This window comes from Eriocheir sinensis, chromosome 39 (assembly GCF_024679095.1).
Source record: "Eriocheir sinensis breed Jianghai 21 chromosome 39, ASM2467909v1, whole genome shotgun sequence".
NCBI classification, from domain to species: Eukaryota; Metazoa; Arthropoda; class Malacostraca; order Decapoda; family Varunidae; genus Eriocheir; species Eriocheir sinensis.
The window spans coordinates 6,954,281-6,972,102 of record NC_066547.1 but is presented as its reverse complement, the minus strand read 5'-3'; the positions used below and the strand labels follow the sequence as shown (position 1 = coordinate 6,972,102).

General features: G+C 45.2%; 1 protein-coding gene across 6 annotated transcripts in view; it reads left to right on the top strand.

The window, feature by feature from the left end:
• Positions 1-17,822, top strand: part of LOC127008928 (homeobox protein abdominal-A homolog) — a 187,369-nt gene that overhangs the window by 93,578 nt on the left and 75,969 nt on the right. For 5 of the 6 annotated variants that reach the window (XM_050881413.1, XM_050881410.1, XM_050881409.1 and 2 more), the window contains exons 3-4: positions 12,178-12,225; positions 13,842-13,877. In XM_050881413.1, the coding sequence (XP_050737370.1) occupies positions 12,178-12,225; positions 13,842-13,877 (84 nt within the window). The remainder of the gene's footprint in view (positions 1-12,177; positions 12,226-13,841; positions 13,878-17,822) is intronic. The other variant, XM_050881415.1, reaches the window with a different exon arrangement.

The window sequence follows — 17,822 nt, the reverse complement described above, 5'->3', positions numbered from 1 at the left end:
AAGATGGTTTAGTATGTGTGAGAACGTGGACACATCAATGAGTGCTTAGCTTAGCAGTGAGATGAATCATGGGCTCGGGATTTCGTTAGTTATCAAATGAGCAAGTAGTTTTTTTGTGTGTGCTTGGAATACGGCCGTTAGTCACAAATAAAGGAAGAAAAATCGAGGAAATAATGAATGCGTTAGGATTTCGTTAGTTATCAATTTAGCAAGTAGTTCTTTTATTGTGCTTGGAATACGACCGTTAGTCACAAATATAGGAAGAAAAATCGAGGAAATAATGAATGCGTTAAGCGAGTTATTAATTTCATCACACTTCGCTACGGACGGAATATAGTGAATGGCATTTTTTGCATGATATGGGTCACCGCGCCTGGCAATAGCCTTTGGTATTGATAAACTTTTACAACTTTCAGAATAAACGTCAAAAACTAATTGCCAGACATCATAACGTGAGTCACAACAACGCATTCACACGTGTATTTGGGGAATATTTTGTCCATATAAGCCAACAAACCATGAGTGACCCCCTACCCCCCCCATCTCTCTCTCTCTCTCTCTCTCTCTCTCTCTCTCTCTCTCTCTCTCTCTCTCTCTCTCTCTCTCTCTCTCTCTCTCTCTCGCTCTCTCTCACATCAACCCCCCCTACCCATCCCCCACACACACGCCCCCAATCCCCCAACCACACGCCCCCCATCTCCCCACACACGCCCCCCCATCCCCCTACACACACGTCCCCCCCTCCCCCCCCCCCACACACGCACACACGAACACAGACTTCAACGCGCAATGGGTCGTAAAAATGAGAGTTAAAAACATCGAAATTACTCCGTCTGGGTGAGCCATTAGGACTGTAGGTCAGGCGGCGACATACGAGGCGCGTTAGTTGCAGTACCCGCACGCAATACAACGGCAGAGTCATATTTCGGCCCTTGGTTTACACGAGTTTAAGCTTTATTTCCCCTGTAATCCATAAATGGGGTAATTACAGGTGGTTCTCTTATATCTAGTCATCTGCTGCTTGTTAACTACGTATCTACCTGTGACTACCTGCATACCTATCTACCTACAACGTTACTGGATGGGATTAGCTTAAGTTACCTGGTGCTGTCTCTATCTATCAAACTATCTATGGGTGCTAGTCCCTAACGTATGTACCTACCTAGCTACCAATGTCTTCAAATACCTGCGTCCTTACCTAACTACACACCTACATACCAGCCTCTCCTAAAACCTTCGTTCCTACCTACCTACATACTTACTACTTATTGCAATGTTCGGTCTATCTACCAAGCTATCTGTATATGCCAGTCCCTTACCTACCAAACTACCTACCAACCTAACTACCAAGCTCTCCACCTAACGAAGAAAAAACGAAAACAGACACCAAATGCTTCTCCGCGGCAGTGTTAATTAATAGGAATCACCTGATGGCTCTTGGTGATGCAGGCGCCCGTGAAGGTAGCGGCAGCGACGGTGGTGGTTATTGGGCCGAGTGTTCGTTCCTTCGCTGCGTGGGCCAATGTTCGATAACTGGCCGGTAATTGGCGAGAACCGTGACTTAATAGGAGGTGTCTGGACAGGTGGACCCGGCGCGCTTGTGAAAATAGGCAAGGCGTGAATAATGGGGTGCATTTATAGATATGTATTTTGACTGTGCGAGGAGGAAAAAAGAGGTGAGGGAGAGGGAAGGAGTGGGAGAGTGGGTGGGAGGGAGCGAGAGAGGAAATCCGTGTTGTATCTCGACGTGTCTGAATGTAAAATGTGTGTGTGTGCGTGTGTGTGTGTGTGTGTGTGTGTGTGTGTGAGGGCATGCATGTATGTATATAAAAGTCAGGCTAATAGGCCGTATACACACTAAATCCACGTCGGCGGAGGAGTGGATGAATGTAAGGCATCCATGTGGGGAGTAAACAAGTGGTGTGGAGGCGTGACGATGCACTCCTTGCTCATGATGAGGAAGACCCCGCAACCCATAACCCACCTCGGACACCCCATCCTTCCCCTCCCTCCCCTCATCCAACCCCATCGACACTTCACCTGGCCGAAGGGGGCGCCGGCGGGGACAGGGCCACCCACAAGCACCTGCCCTTACCTCCAGCGGACCACTAATGCACGGTGGCTGCTGGGGCGTCAGTACACACCCTTTGGAAACCCCGACAACCCGGCTGGCAGGCTATGGTCCCCCCGGCGCCGACTGCGAAGTTCAGGAGGGAATGTAAAGGGAGGCGTGTACTGTTTCCCGCCCGTCCCTTGCATACGTAGCACTCAAGTATCGTCGCTTTGTATTCCCTTGGTCGTAGGCAGACGCCGGGCATATGCTTGGCTCTCAGAAGGCAGTGCGGGCCGAGGGTGTGCGGGTGAGGACAGATGCATGTTGATAACGCGAAACGGGCAGCTTACACACGACGAGGAATATGTATTGTCGATTATCCTTTATCCGTATTGAAATGAGTCAAATAAAGAAAAAGGCTAAGAGATAAAGGTGGTCTTGGTTTTCCAGGCTTAACGACTTCCTTAATAATTGAATGAGTACTGCTGACTACTTTTTGCAGGAATTGAAAGAGGTTAAATAAAGAAAAATGCTTCGAGATAACAGTAGTCTTGGTTTTCTTGGTTTTACTGTTTCTTTAATGATACTGTAGGTCGTAGTTTCCCTTTTCTACAATAGCTCTTTGCCGTAAACACACACACAAAAAAAATGGGGAAAAAAGGAAAGCCGAAATTCGTGACATATGTTCCGTTCACCCTAAGCAACCACGTTCTAAATAACGACCCCACATAAAAGACCATGGTGGGGAGGGGGGGAGGGTAGGAGAAGGAGAGAGGGATAGAGGGAGGGAGGTAAGGTGCAGGCAGGTGACATGTGTAAGGTGAAGGGAGGGAGGAGATGGAGCAGGAAGGAAGGGTAGGAGAGGAAGGTAAGGTAAGGGAAGTGAAGAAGTTCAAAGTAGTGTAAAGTGAAGTGGGGAGGAGGAAAAGGAAGGAGGGAAGGTAGAGAGGGAGGTTTGGTATGGGAAGGGTAGGAGAGGAAAGTTAGGTAACGGAAGGGGAGGAGAGAGAGGTGAGGATAAGGGAAGGGTAGAAGAGGAAAGTGGTAGCGTGTAGACCAGGAAGGGGGGGAGGTAAGGTGCAGGCAGGTGACATGTGTAAGGCAAAGGAGGGGAGGTAAAGGAGGGAAGGGTAGGAGAGGGAGAGGTAAGGGAAGTGAAGGAGAGGAAGCTAGCGTGCGGGACAGTCATCAGGCCGCCGCTCCCTGCCTCCCTGTGTCTCAGTGACCGGCCGGGATTGCTTTCTTATATTTATTACGGCCATGCATAGTACTAGTGAATGTTGCCCTTCCTTTCTTTCCCGCTCCCTCGCTCTCGCCCTCGCTCTCGCCTGCGACTTTTCCTCTTCTTTTTTCTTCTTTTTTTTACTTTCCCCTCCACCCTTTTTTTTTCACTCCTCCCCGTTTAACTCTTTCTCTTTTGTCTTTCCACGTTCATTCTCTCTCTCTCTCTCTCTCTCTCTCTCTCTCTCTCTCTCTCTCTCTCTCTCTCTCTCTCTCTCTCTCTCTCTCTCTCTCTCTCTCTCTCTCTCTCTCTCTCTCTCTCTCTCTCTCTCTCTCTCTCTCTCCTCTTTTTCATTCCAAACAGAGGAGCCATGTTTTACCAAATAATTAAGACCCCCCCTTCAACCCCCTCCCCCGTTCTCCCTATTTAACATATAAGAAACCTCAATGGGCAATTAGGGGCCGACAGACACACGGACCCGGAGTTAATGAATCAGGTGGGCATAGCATTACCTTGCCCAGACCCGGACCTTTTCTACATCTGGGGGCAACAAGGGTGTGGGGGGGAGGGGTTGGGGGAAGGGGGGAAGGATGTAGACGTATTTACCTGTCCATGTGGCTCGTCTCACCTGTACACCTTTACACTGTTTATTAGGTGCACCGTGCTACGCCCAGACAGGTAAATGACCTCCTAATTGCTTTACACCTGAAGGGCTGCGATATTTTTGCTTTTTATATTTTTCCCAAGCGACTATTTTCGTGTTATAATCCGTGAGAAATCGAAGGAAAGTTGGAATAAGTGCTTGGTGCATGTGTGTGGGTGAGGGGGGGGTGCGTGTACATGTGTGTGTGTGTGTGTGTGTGTGTGTGTGTGTGTGTGTGTGTGTGTGTGTGTGTACTCGTAAATAAGCATTCAGTATTAATGAGAATCAATATGGAGATTAATTTAATTTAATGCGGGAATTAATCTTTGTACAGAGCTTAAAGGTTTACTCTTGCGGGCATTCCAAAAAATTATGAAGCGACGGGAGAGCGGCGGGAACGTAGGGCACGAATTTATTCTACTTTAAAACCAAATATAAAAGTTAATTATATTTCAAAACAGTGAATGATGAAATGTACTGATAACGTTAAAACAAATGAACGTATGAAGACAAGAGGAAGCATTTATATATCTTCTCATAAAAAACTCTAAAAAAAAAAAAACAGCACTAGGAACCAAATAAATTCCATGAAGGTTTGGTTGCTCTAACACCACTTTTCTCATTTACGAACAAGAATATATTTGAGGTTTTATTCCATCATACTACCACTACACCTATTTCCAGCCTTTAGTTGCCTTCCTATTACAACATATAGAGAAAACGAAATAGATAATCGGCCTCAAGTATCGCGATCCGCCATCCACCCTCTTAATTCACCTCCGGGACGGGTTGCTCCACTGCCCCTTCCCGGCCCTCGCGGTGAAGCGCCAGCAGGAGGCAACCCACGAAGGTGACGCCTCCAAATAAACCATGATTGCGGTGGCGAAGGTGGTGGAGGTGGTGGGTGTAGTGGTGGTGATGGTGGTGGTGGTGGTGGGTGTAGTGGTGGTGGTGGTGGTGGTGGTGGTGATGGTGGTGAGGGACAGGAGGAGGATGAGGGTTCGTTGTGTTGGAAGTGGTGGCAGTGAGAGTAGTTTAGGTGATAGTGGTGGTGGTGGTGATGGTGATGGTGGTGGGAAAGGCGGTGATGATGGTAATAGTGGTGCTGGAGGTGATAGTGGCGGTGATGATGGTGGTTATTGGAAAGGTGGTGATTGCGTTGGTGTTGAAAGTGATTGGGGTACAAACGTAACACCGGTGACAAGAGTAATGATATATATTCCTCGTACTATGGCTACCGGCAAAGAGACAAGGAAAGGCAACTCTACACAATGCCAAACCCAAAAACAATCAGTACTACGACCAATCATTTCTATAATCGATAAAACCAAAGACACAAGACCATGATAAAAAAATATATATACCCAACAAAAAAATATGTGGGAGAAAACAAAGGAAGGACAAGGAGGGACGAGAAAGAAAGCATCGAAGGAGAAAAAATAGCCCACGATGAAAAAAAGAACAGCATGAAAGATGGCAAGTAAAGAGAAGGCGGAAGTGAGGGATGGGGGACATAAGGAGGGATGAAGGAGGGAAGCAAGAAACGGAGGAGGAACGAGGGAGGGTGTTGGCACGAGCAGGAGGAGGAGGAGGAAAAAGGTGCTCCTCGGCAGGTGAGGAATGAGGGTGCTGGACCTTCCCGGAGGAGTGAGTGAGGAGGGAAGGAAGAGAAAGGAGGAGGAGGAGGAGGAAGAAGGAGGAGGAGGGAGGGACGATGACCACAAGAGCATCGTCAACACCCACGACTCATTCTGACGCTCCAATCTCTCTTTTTTCTCTTCTCTTCTCTTCTCTTCTCTTCGCTTTTCCTCTCTTCTCTTCTCTTCTCTTCTCTTCTCTTCTCTTAATTTATCTCTTTCTCTCTCGTATGTTATATATCCTCAGCAAGTTTTAGTTAATCACTTTACTTTTTCCTTCTTTTTACTTCCATATCCAACTTTTTATACGGATTTACATATTTGCTTCCAACTACTTAACTCTTCTTTCTCTTCTTCCCATTTAATCACCTTTTTTTCCTGATTCTTTCTTCCCCTACTTCCTTCTCCTTCCCTTTCTCTTTCTCTCTTCCCCTTCGTCCCTCAACAATGTCACTTTTCATCATCATAATCAGAGTTGTCTTCAAGGGTGGCCATCCGACGAATTACTCAGTAGTCTCTCTCTCTCTCTCTCTCTCTCTCTCTCTCTCTCTCTCTCTCTCTCTCTCTCTCTCTCTCTCTCTCTCTCTCTCTCTCTCTCTCTCTCTCTCTCTCTCTCTCTCTCTCTCTCTCTCACACACACACACACACACACACACAATCAAACAACAAACAAACAGAGAAGCAGAGACAGAGACAGAGACAGAGAGAGACACAGAAAGAGAGTCAAGTCAGTCAACAGTCGAATCGTACACATATCCATTCCTTCTAATTATAATGGATCGGCCACGACCACGAAGTTGACTGAGGACAAGGCAGAGTCACGCATGTCACCCGTTAGCAGAAGCCTCGCTCCCTTTGTCACGAGCCCTCGAGGAAAATAAAAGGAAAACAAGTCCTTCTTCCTCCTTAAATTTCCTCCAGCTCTTGACAACATTCAGACGAAGACGAATAAATGATAAAAGAAATACACAAAAAAAGTTAAAGATAAGTCGGTAAAGCTTGTATTGGATGGAAAAGTAAGGAAGGATCGTCCCTATGGTGTTACAAAGGTACAAGAAAGCCAGAGATTCAAAGGTAAAGAGAGACAAAGAAAGAGACGAAAGAGACGAGTGAAGACGAACTATTTTTAAAAGCATACACAAGAAAACAAAAGTGTGTCGGTAAAGCTTGTATTGGAAAGGAAAAGTAAGGCAAAAACGTTCCTATGGCGTTACAAGGGTACAAGAAAGCCAGAGAGACAGAGAGAGACAGAGGGAGAGCGCCAGGAGAGTCAGGCAAAGGAAGGCCGTCGTGTTAGTCTGATCTCCATCCTTGCGTTCCTCTTGCGGACGTCAGGTTGTCGGTGCCTGATGTGTGGTTATGAGTGAGCGGGAGATAAAGGGAAAGAGGAAGAGGGCTGGCGAAGAAGATATAGAGGTGGGAGGGATAAGAGAGAGAAAGACTAAAGAGACAGAAAGTTGTGCATAAACAGGGAAGGGAAGATAGATGAAACGACGCAAGAAATGGCGAGGGAAAGGATTATTGGGAGAAAGGAATATGAATTGTGATACAGGAAGGAGATGGAGGGAAATATAAGCGGGGAGTGAGGGATGGAGTGGAGCAGGGAGAGAGAGGGAGAGAGAGTGTGTGAGGGACGGCGGAGTGAAGGGTGGATGGATGGAGTGGAGAGGATGATGGAAAGGAATGAAGGAAGGGAAGAGTGGGTGGGAATGAAGGAGGATGGAATGAAAGAGGGACAGTGTGATGGAGGGAATGAAGGAGGATGGAATGAAAGAGGGACAGTGTGATGGAGGGAATGAAGGACTGGAGTGAAAGAGGAATGCAGTAAAGGATAAAAGGAAGGAAGGAAGGAAGGAAGGAAGGAAGGGAAGTGTTAATGTCCCCCACCACAAATGCACACCAATAGTCCATTTAAACCCTCCTCCTCCTCCTTTCTCTCTCTCTCTCCCTCTCTTCTCCCCTCTCCCTCCTTCTCCCTCTCTCTCACAAAGCTATCGATCTCACGCCGCTGGAGGTAAACACACTCATCAACAACCTTCAGTAAAACAGTCACACGTGGAGAGTAAATATAAAATGACTAATGAATATTTCCCATCAACTCGGAATCTTGCGGTCAAACAAAGGCATCGGATCACACGCATACGAGAGAAACAAATGAAAATCGTTGTGTGTTGGGGAGAATTAAATGTTAAACTGTTATGATCACCTTATTTACGGGGTTATTATTTGTATTTTATCTGTTTTATTGACCTCTTGTTATGGTAGTGGGAAATATCAAGGTTTTTCAGGCTAGACTTACCCAGACTGAATTCTTTTGTCAATAAACTTCCCACAATTCACTTCGCAAGACTGTTTGTACTTTTTTTCAACACAAGAATGACACTAAGTACAGCTGTGAACGCGAGCAGGCAACAGCGTCTGGCCAAGCAGGAGAATCAACTTATACGACCCATTTTCATCGATAAATACCAATCAAGAATCCCTTAACGTGTTCACGCAAACATAAAACTTGTATGCGGAACGACTTTTCTATGATTTGCAACGCGGCGGATACGAACTTAATCACAAAGCGGTCGGCGGTGCATTATAGCTCCCTTCGTCTTTTATTTCAAAGTGTTCTCGAGGGGGAGGAGCGGAGGGGGATGCGGGGGTAACTAGATTATAAAGCTGTAGTGGGAGAGTGCATATTTCACGCGTGCTGGGCTGCAAAGGCTGGGCGGTGCGGGGCGGTGGGTGGTGCGGTGGGGTTGAGGCTGTCGTGTGGCGGGCCCGTTTGGTGTGCTGGCCGCTGCTCTAGAACCAATGAGGCTTTAGTCCCCGCGAGACGTATGAGGAAAGATAGAATTCCCAAACTATGAAGGCGTTTATATTCAACTTCCAGAAAGGACATAAAGATAAATTATGAACCATGAACGAGAAAAATGGGACAAAGTTGGCTCGTAAAACTCCCGAGAATGATTGAACAAAGCATTTTTTACCTGCCGGGACCACAATACACGTCCTTGAGCCAATATGCGCCACTTCCACGCGGAAAACACGCTCCGTCATCACAACATGAGCTCAACTTTGCAATATCTCGCGTTCTTTGCAGCATTACGCGTTCACACCGCCATTGCCTCCTCGTTCTCTGAGATACGAGTTCAGGGTGAGGAAGTGCTCGCAACAACAATAGTAATAGCTGTTTTACACGTGTCATCGGTGGGGTTAGTGAACATCAATGATACTTGTCACATACTTGAGGAAGACATAAGTTACCAAGTGGCTGGAGAGACTTCAGCACACATGCAAGCTGTACATGAATGATAAGAACGTGGCTGTTTGGCGGATTTAAGAGTCGATAAAAAACAGTAATTCGCGTTTTCAGGTGTTGAAGAGTCTTGCTAATGAACTTAAGTGTGTAGCAACTTAGGTATGTTAATAAAGATGAAAAAATGTTACTGAAAGCCGAGTAAAATAGCACTGCAATAAGCTACACTAATGCTCTTGGATATTAGAAAGGCAAGGATGCGTGGTATTTGCTGTGGTAGTCGACGCAATGGTGGTGGTGGGTGAGGGGAAGGGATGCATACCAGTAACGGGACTATTTATAAAGCATTACTCTGAGTACGATGACCCACACATGTGACACAGCTGAACCATCACACCAAACACTTATTGTCATCCGAACACAAACCACACACCTGTACCCTGACACCAATATCTAGACTAAAGGGGTTATTACACTGGGCAAATTTTCCGTGGATCTTAAGTCAAGCCACGATTTCCGCTGGCGTGGTTCTCATATTTGCATGGTTTTCTGACGTGTCCACGACCTTCCAAAGCAACGGTAGATTTCACTGAAGGACGACGGTATTACTCATCATCTTCATCAGCAGCAATAACAACAAACAATTGAGAACCACGCTAGCGGAAATTGTGGTTTGACTGAAGATCCACGGAAAATATGCCCAGTGTAATAGCCCCTTTAAAGAATGCTATAGTAGGACATTTAGCCTATACTTCTTCACCAACACAACCAATAACACATGCACATCATATCCGAGGAATGCCACGTCTTCCTTTAAACAATCATGATATGCAAAACTCTTTAACTTATTACGCACGTCTACAAGTAAGGACCCTCCGTACACATACTGGCGCGGGCTCACGTACTCGCCGCAGGGTTCCGCTCACTCACACGCCGTTTAATACAGTCCGCTTAGCATACTCGAGCACAGCGCCTTACGAGTCCATACGTTAAGGGATACGAGCCACTCCAGGCGGTGGTGAGAGCCTGCTTCAACGCCACGCAGGGCAGAGCAGGGGCGCGTATTCCCTGTATCTGGTGAAGGTTAGGTTTGGTTAGGTTCGGTTAAGTTAGGTTAGGTTGTTAGGTTCGGTAGAGTTAGGTTAGGTTAGGTATGGTTGGGTTGAGTTAGGTAAGGTCATGTTAGTTTAGGTAAGGTTAGGTCAGGTAAGGTTAGGTTAAGGTTAGGTTAGGTAAGGTAACGTCAGGCTAGGTTAGGTTAGGTTAGATTAAGGAAGGTAAGATTACGTAAGGTTAGGATAGGTTAGGTTATGTAAGATTATGTAAGGTTAGATTAAGTTAAGTTAGGTTGTTAGGTTCGGTAGAGTTAGGTTAGGTTAGGTAAGGATAGGTTAGGTTTGGTAAGGTAACGTCAGGTTAGGTTAGGTTAAGTTAGATTAGGGAAGGTAAGATTAGGTAAGGTTAGGATAGGTTAGGTTATGTAAGATTATGGAAGGTTAGATTACGTTAAGTAGGGTTAGGTAAAGTTAGATTTGGTCAAGGAGAGATAATTTTGAGAAGGAATCACGATGAGAGTATTTTCCAAAGCACTCCATGGTTAGTTTCCTAGCTACAGCCAAGCGCCTTTACTCGGGAACCACATGGCCGTATATAGAGAGCCTGAGAATATGTATACCAGGACAAGGGGGCAAAGACCTCAAAACGTTAACGTGTTGAGAATTCGCCTTTCACTAAACGATTTATTGATTCCTGGCGCCGCGCAGTGATCAGGGAAAGGTGGTGAAGGCGGGGAGGGGAGGGAGATGGGGAGGAGGAGGGTAAGGAGGGGGAATAGGTTGTCTGGACTGGGGAGGGGAGGGTAAGGAGGGGGATAGGCTGTCTGGACTGGACTGCGCTGCGTGAGAACGAAAAATATTAACAAGACAATCAAACACAGGTGAGAGAGATGGAAGGGAGATGGATAATCAGCGATGTAAATCTGATGGAATTATGCAAATGAAGAAAAAAAAACGCATGAGGAGAATCACACAAAAAAAAATTTGAAAAACTGGAGGGAATGAAAGAGGTCTGGAGCGAAAGAGGGACGGTGGGATGGAGAAGGAAATGAAGGACCAGTGTGAAAGAGGGATGGAATGAAGGAAGGAAAAAAAGGAAAGATGGAAGAGATTCACCAATTTGGTAAACTTTAATTTAGACACGCAGGTAAGAGAAAAAAAATGACACCCGTATACAGGTAAGACAGTTAAGGAGAGATTTTACCTGTGCCCATTCCAAGGTCACGTTATGAGGCCGAGTGCACGTGGAAGGTGAAGGGAGGCACGGGTGGGTGAAGGGAGGTGGAGGGGGGAGGGGAGGGGCGTCCACTCCCACTAAGTACAGGTTAAAAGGAGACGAATGGTGCATGGTTATCACCTCGCCTCGGCCCTCCACCAAGACTTAAGAGCTGGGCGAATTTCACACTACGTTTCCATTCTTTTCCTGATAACAAAGGGCTGATAATTTAGGCGTCTATTTTTACACCTAAGAGTAAAAGGAAAATGAACTGCCACCATCAAATTCCTCCTACTTATAAGAAATAAAAACCTGGTACAAATACATCCGGTTGAAGAGCTAAGATGAGTGAATGTGATAAAGTGAGGTATTCAGTACTAAGTGGAGTGAGATAAGCACTCTAAGAAACGATATTCCGTACTCCACTGCAAAATCCCAAACAGGAGTCGTCTGTTTCTTAGGAGCACTTTACTTTATAAGCCAAGCAATCGATCCCGCCACACACCGAGACGAACTCATTGCTCCTTCTCCCTCACTCCTCTCCCTCTCCCTCATTCCTCCTCCCCTTACTTGTCCGTTGAGGCGAGAACGTTATCCACCAACACCCCGACAAGACGGCAGCGCTCCCAAGACAAAATTAAGTTTACTCGAGCAACACGCAAACATCCTGATGCCCGCCGCTCCTTGGCCTCTCCACGTGTTGGGTCTGCAAACACGGCCGCTGATATTACCGGGTGTTACCATCGACGGGGAGGAGGCGGCCGACTGACAACCGGCCTCGTATTTCATCTTTACGAGACAGTGCGGTTTAGATTTCAGAAAGGCTTAATAAAAGTAATAATCTAAGTTACGACGTTCATTAGGACCTGATATCGAGAGGAGTGCAATTAAGGCTTCCTGTTATGGATTCCAACCGCACGTGAGAGGGGATACGCATTTATATACACAATTTTAACGTACTTCGGCGTAATGGAAGATAATGATGAGGATGGATTGCTAAGAACATTCCCTGTTAAATGATGTGTTGGATAATGAGACAGGAAAACGCTTAATAACTTCCCAAAAATACTAAAAACTAACGCTTGTTGTTTCTTCTTGTTTCAGAAAACCAATGGCGGGGTCTGACAGCCAATTGGAACGGCCTGCCATGGAGTAAGTATTTTTTTGGTGAATGTTGCCAGAGTGAGTGTGTGTGTTCTCAGCTGGGGCGACGCGAGGCTGGCTCCCCGCCCGCAGAGCAAACACCCCCTCACGCTGGCCCACGCTTGGCTTCCAACAGCGAGCAGAGCATGGGTTCACACGGGTCCGGGAGGGTGAGGGGTGGGGCAGGGGAGGTTTCAGGGGCAGGTGGTGATCGGCTCCCCCTCCCTTCCCCCTCACTTCCCCTCCCACACAACACCACTCCTCGCGCGGGGGTCCTGTTGTTTTGGGCCCCGTGACGAGAGCCTCAGCGGCATGCTTTGTCCAGGCACAGGGAGGCACTGACTGAGGGGGGACACGGCACTCACTCAGGCCACATGAAAACCAGCCCAATGTAGTGGTGTCCTTGACTTTCCTTCATCTTCCTGCCATCCATCACATCCTTCCTGTACTCCTACCTTACTTTTTTCTTTCTAATAGCTTTGAAATACCAAGCCAAGGCAGTCTCCTCCTCCTCTACATGAATAATTTATAACCTAATGGAGGCGCTATCAGTTTTATTACTCTTGGTTCTTGATATCCTAAAGAGGAGGAGATGCCTTGTGGTTTTGTGGCCGTAGTGGGAGCGTTACCAAGCGACCAACACACTCACGCTCAGACTACTAACCTAACACCACCAGTCGCTTCCATAGTGTGTGAACATGAAGAATGCTTGACACTGCTTGTCTCATCACTGCACAGGTTCAAAATAACAACACATAGTTCGGCATCTTCACTCTAGCTTTCTCCCCCTCCCCCCCCTCATTCCCACACCACACTCAGCCGCCACACACACACACACATACACGAATAAGGACACTTTACATGTACAAGGAAATACTCTAAGTTGCATGGATACTAAAAAGTCATTACTATTAGATACTCATACGGACTTTCGATCCTTTAATGTTTGGAAATTAGTGAGTTTTAAAAAGGAGTCGACATAGAGTACTTTTAAGTTTCTATATTTTTTACTGCTGCTTGTTTTCTTTTTTAAGTGCTGTCTGCTAGTACTAGAACACAACATAAGACCACCAGAAACACTACAGGCTATTTAATACTTTGACGCAACAAAGAAAATGAAAACAACAGCAACACTCCCACAGGTCACAGACACGTCACCTAACCCAACATTGATCGTCTTTCCTTGTATCTGTTTCGGTTCCTTTTGATCTCCTATCGACTTTTCTATTTTTATTGTCCGCTGACCTCGTTTTTATCTGTCTCCGTCTTTGTCAAGGTCTCTCTCTCTCTCTCTCTCTCTCTCTCTCTCTCTCTCTCTCTCTCTCTCTCTCTCTCTCTCTCTCTCTCTCTCTCTCTCTCTCTCTCTCTCTCTCTCTCTCTCTCTCTCTCTCTCTCTCTCTCTCTCTCACACACACACACACACACACACACACACACACACACTACAACACAGCACAACACGACACAAAACTCACGCTGAGGTGCCATTAGTGTAAGTAAGGTATAGTGTGTTGTTGATGGTATACCAGTTTGTTGAAATAGTGATTGTGTTGTTATTATAAAAAAAAACATAAAAATCTCCTCATGTAGTGATCAAGCACCACAATGACCTCATGTTTTAACAGCGGCGATGATAGACACGATTAATTCGTTGGCATCAGGTAAGTCATAATTATATTTCTTTTCCCTTATTTCTTCTATTCCCTTTTTTTTTTCCTTCGCCTCCGACTTCTTCGACTCCCTCTTTTCTGCTTCTCCAACATTCATTTTTTCCTTCGCCTTCTACCACTTCGACTCCCTCTGTTCTGCTTCTTACTCTTCCAACATTCATATTTTCCTTCGTCTCCTACTACTTCGACTCCCTCTGTTCTGTTTTTTCCTCCTCCAACATTAATTTTTTCCTTCTCCTCCTATACCACTTCGACTCCCTCTGTTCTGTTTTTTCCTCCTCCAACATGAATTTTTTCCTTCTCCTCCTATACCACTTCGACTCCCTCTGTTCTGTTTTTTCCTCCTCCAACATTATTTTTTTCCTTCTCCTCCTATACCACTTCGACTCCCTCTGTTCTGCTTCTTATTCCAACATTCATTTTCTCCTTCGCCTCCTACGACTTCAACTTCTCATACTCTGCTTCTTCCTCCTCAAACATTCATTTCTTTCTTGCTTATATTTACTAGTTCCATTTCCTCCTTCCTTCTCAATTGTTTTCCTTCTTTTCCTTCAGTTTTCGTCTTTATCATCAATCTTGTATTTCATTTCCTTTAGCCTATATTTTTCTTTCTCCTCAGCATTTTATTTCTCGCATTTCCTTCAATTTAGCTCCATTTTCCTCCTCCTAATTTGCTTGGTTCTCTAATTCCTCCTTATTCTTTCCACCACTTCCTCATGAATATTTCTCTCTCTCTCTCTCTCTCTCTCTCTCTCTCTCTCTCTCTCTCTCTCTCTCTCTCTCTCTCTCTCTCTCTCTCTCTCTCTCTCTCTCTCTCTCTCTCTCTCTCTCTCTCTCTCTCTCTCTCTCTCTCTCTCTCTCTCTCTCTCAAGTCGCTTCGTGGTATATTTTCAAACTTTTTACGGGCGAAGTTAATCTGTTTCTGGTTAACTTTTTTTCTTCATTTCCTTGTCTTCTTTTCTTTCTTTCGTATTTATTTATTTTATCATTTATTTTCCCCTCTTCCTGTCATTTTGTTTTATCGTTGGCGACTATTCGCATTTCAAGTTTCCAGTTTTATTCCTCTCTCTGTCTCTCTCTCTCTCTCTCTCTCTCTCTCTCTCTCTCTCTCTCTCTCTCTCTCTCTCTCTCTCTCTCTCTCTCTCTCTCTCTCTCTCTCTCTCTCTCTCTCTCTCTCTCTCTCTCCACCTATAGATCTTCCTGCATGCCCGTGTAATCTGTTTTGCATTGTATACCTGTGGATAATGACTTGTAGATGTAGTATTCCTGTTCGGTATTATGCCTCTTCTATAACTCATCTCCTATATCAATGGAAATCTTCAGAAAAAGCAATGAATTAAGAACCACAGCATCCAATCTGCCGGAGAGTCTACCTGATACATACACATACGCACCATATTAGTCAGGTGATTCGTTGGTATAGGTTTTCAACAGGCCGGAGATACATATGTTCTTTATTCGTTGGTAGTTCGCTTTAGGAGTCATCTATTGTTATGCCTTATACATAGGAGGGTAATCTCAGCTTCCGACTTGCCGAACGAGACCTTGAGTGCCTCCAGTTGATTCCTTGGTGTAGGTTTTCAATAGGCCAGAGTTAGGTATCTTCTGCATTCTTTGGTAGTTCGCTTCAGGAGTCATTTATAGCTGTGGCTTATACATCGGTGGGCGGTCTAAGCTTTTCCTAACTTGCCGAACGAGCCCTTAAGTGACTCCACGCATTATGTCGCCTCCGGAATTGCCACCGTATTGGCCTGAGCACCGTTGCCAGGTTATCGTACTTAGAGCATAGTATTTACCGGTTTCTGACGCCTAACTATTGCCAAGAGACATCAGGATCTAACTCTTTTAACGATAACTATAAGTGAGTTTCGTTATTGGACCCCAGAAGACAGTTTTGAGGTAGGAAGTCGGGAAATATAATCGGCTGAGCACGACAATCTGGCAACGTTGGTCCTGAGTCTCTGCTGCGCGCCTTTTTCCTGTCCTCCCTCCCCGACACCAGTCAGCACAGTGGGTTACGACCGGATGTCAGCAAAGGGTAATTCAAGCGTGAACTCTTGACTCGATTAAAGTGATTGTTAGTTTGATCAAGTGATATTTCTACTGGATTTATTAAAGGATAACTTAACGCTTGACTTTGAGTGCTTTCGGTATCCTTTTTGTTAGTTGTTAGAAATATGTTACGGCCTGACTTTAATTGTAAATGACTTCCGTGGTTGTTATTTTCTACTTTAACCCGGTAGCAGCGACGGGCCAAATTTGCGGCTTTACCGTGTACCAGCGATGGTACACGCCAAATTTCTGCCATTATATAAACCTCCCAAAATAGATGATGCATAAACTGATCACACATGCGTTAATATATATTATGAAATGGTTTGCGTGAGTGTTGATTCTTTCTCATTATTTTACTTAGAGGGGCCTTTAATGCTTTTGTCGAGGAGAAAGTTAAGAAATATGAAAATTATAAGTAAGGATAGATTATTATACCGGTAAGTTCAAGCATAGAGGATTGAACAGTCTTGGAAGGAGTAAGAAGACAGGATGTTCTGCTTCAAACTCCATTTCCCTTCAGCAGATTAGCAATTACTCGTATACACAAAACTCCAAATACTTCCACGACTTCAAAAACGCGGAAAGATTAACATTTTCTCGGCCAGGCACAGCGTAACAAAACAAGACAAGACGTTTAACCGTTCAACTTCCATTTCCTGACTCAAAGCCACATACAGAAAAAATGGCAAACGTATCCCAAGCAAATGAACGCCTGCAAACGGGAGCGGATTTCCCGTGGGTTCCTACAGCCACCTCCCGACCCCTCCGCCCCCCCTGCCCCGAACTCCCAACCTCACCCCTCAACCTCAACCACCCTCCAGCCTTAACCCTGTCAGCCACACACCACGTCTTAAGTATTCCAGCCTGGTTAATTATGCTTCTCTCTCTCTCTCTCTCTCTCTCTCTCTCTCTCTCTCTCTCTCTCTCTCTCTCTCTCTCTCTCTCTCTCTCTCTCTCTCTCTCTCTCTCTCTCTCTCTCTCTCTCTCTCTCTTTCTTTTCTTCTCTTTTATCTTCTATTTTATCATCCCTTTTCCTGTCCTCTTTTCTCTATCCATGTTTGTTCTCTTCTCTTCTCTCTCTCTCTCTCTCTCTCTCTCTCTCTCTCTCTCTCTCTCTCTCTCTCTCTCTCTCTCTCTCTCTCTCTCTCTCTCTCTCTCTCTCTCTTTTCTTCTCTTTTATCTTCTATTTTATCATCCCTTTTCCTGTCCTCTTTTCTCTATTCATGTCTTTTCTCTTCTCTTCTCTTCTCTCTCTCTCTCTCTCTCTCTCTCTCTCTCTCTCTCTCTCTCTCTCTCTCTCTCTCTCTCTCTCTCTCTCTCTCTCTCTCTCTCTCTCTCTCTCTCTCTCTCTAATCCACACTCGTCTCACCTTTCCAACTTACCTGTTTTGTTTTCCTTCGACAAAATACGAAATCAACATTTACACGTCAAAGAAATCCATCACCTTTATTTCCATTTGCTCATTCACAAAACCAACACATTTTTCAACTATGTAAATCATCATCTTGTAGTACGGGTTTGTTTGAAGAAATATTTGCGTGTATTTATATTTTTTTTCTTGTTTTATATATTCATTGGTTGTTTTATCTTCTTATCCCTATTTTTAACATTCACACTTCTTCGACTTTCTCGCCTTTAAATAATAGACCTCATTATGTATTCATCCTGGTCCGTCTTTTGTTTATTTTTTCTCCACTACATCTTTCATATTTTTCTCCTTCTTTTCTCAATACAATTCTTTATTATTTTTCTGGTTTGGATTTATTTAAACTCTCTCTCTCTCTCTCTCTCTCTCTCTCTCTCTCTCTCTCTCTCTCTCTCTCTCTCTCTCTCTCTCTCTCTCTCTCTCTCTCTCTCTCTTCTCTTTTATCTTCTCTTTTA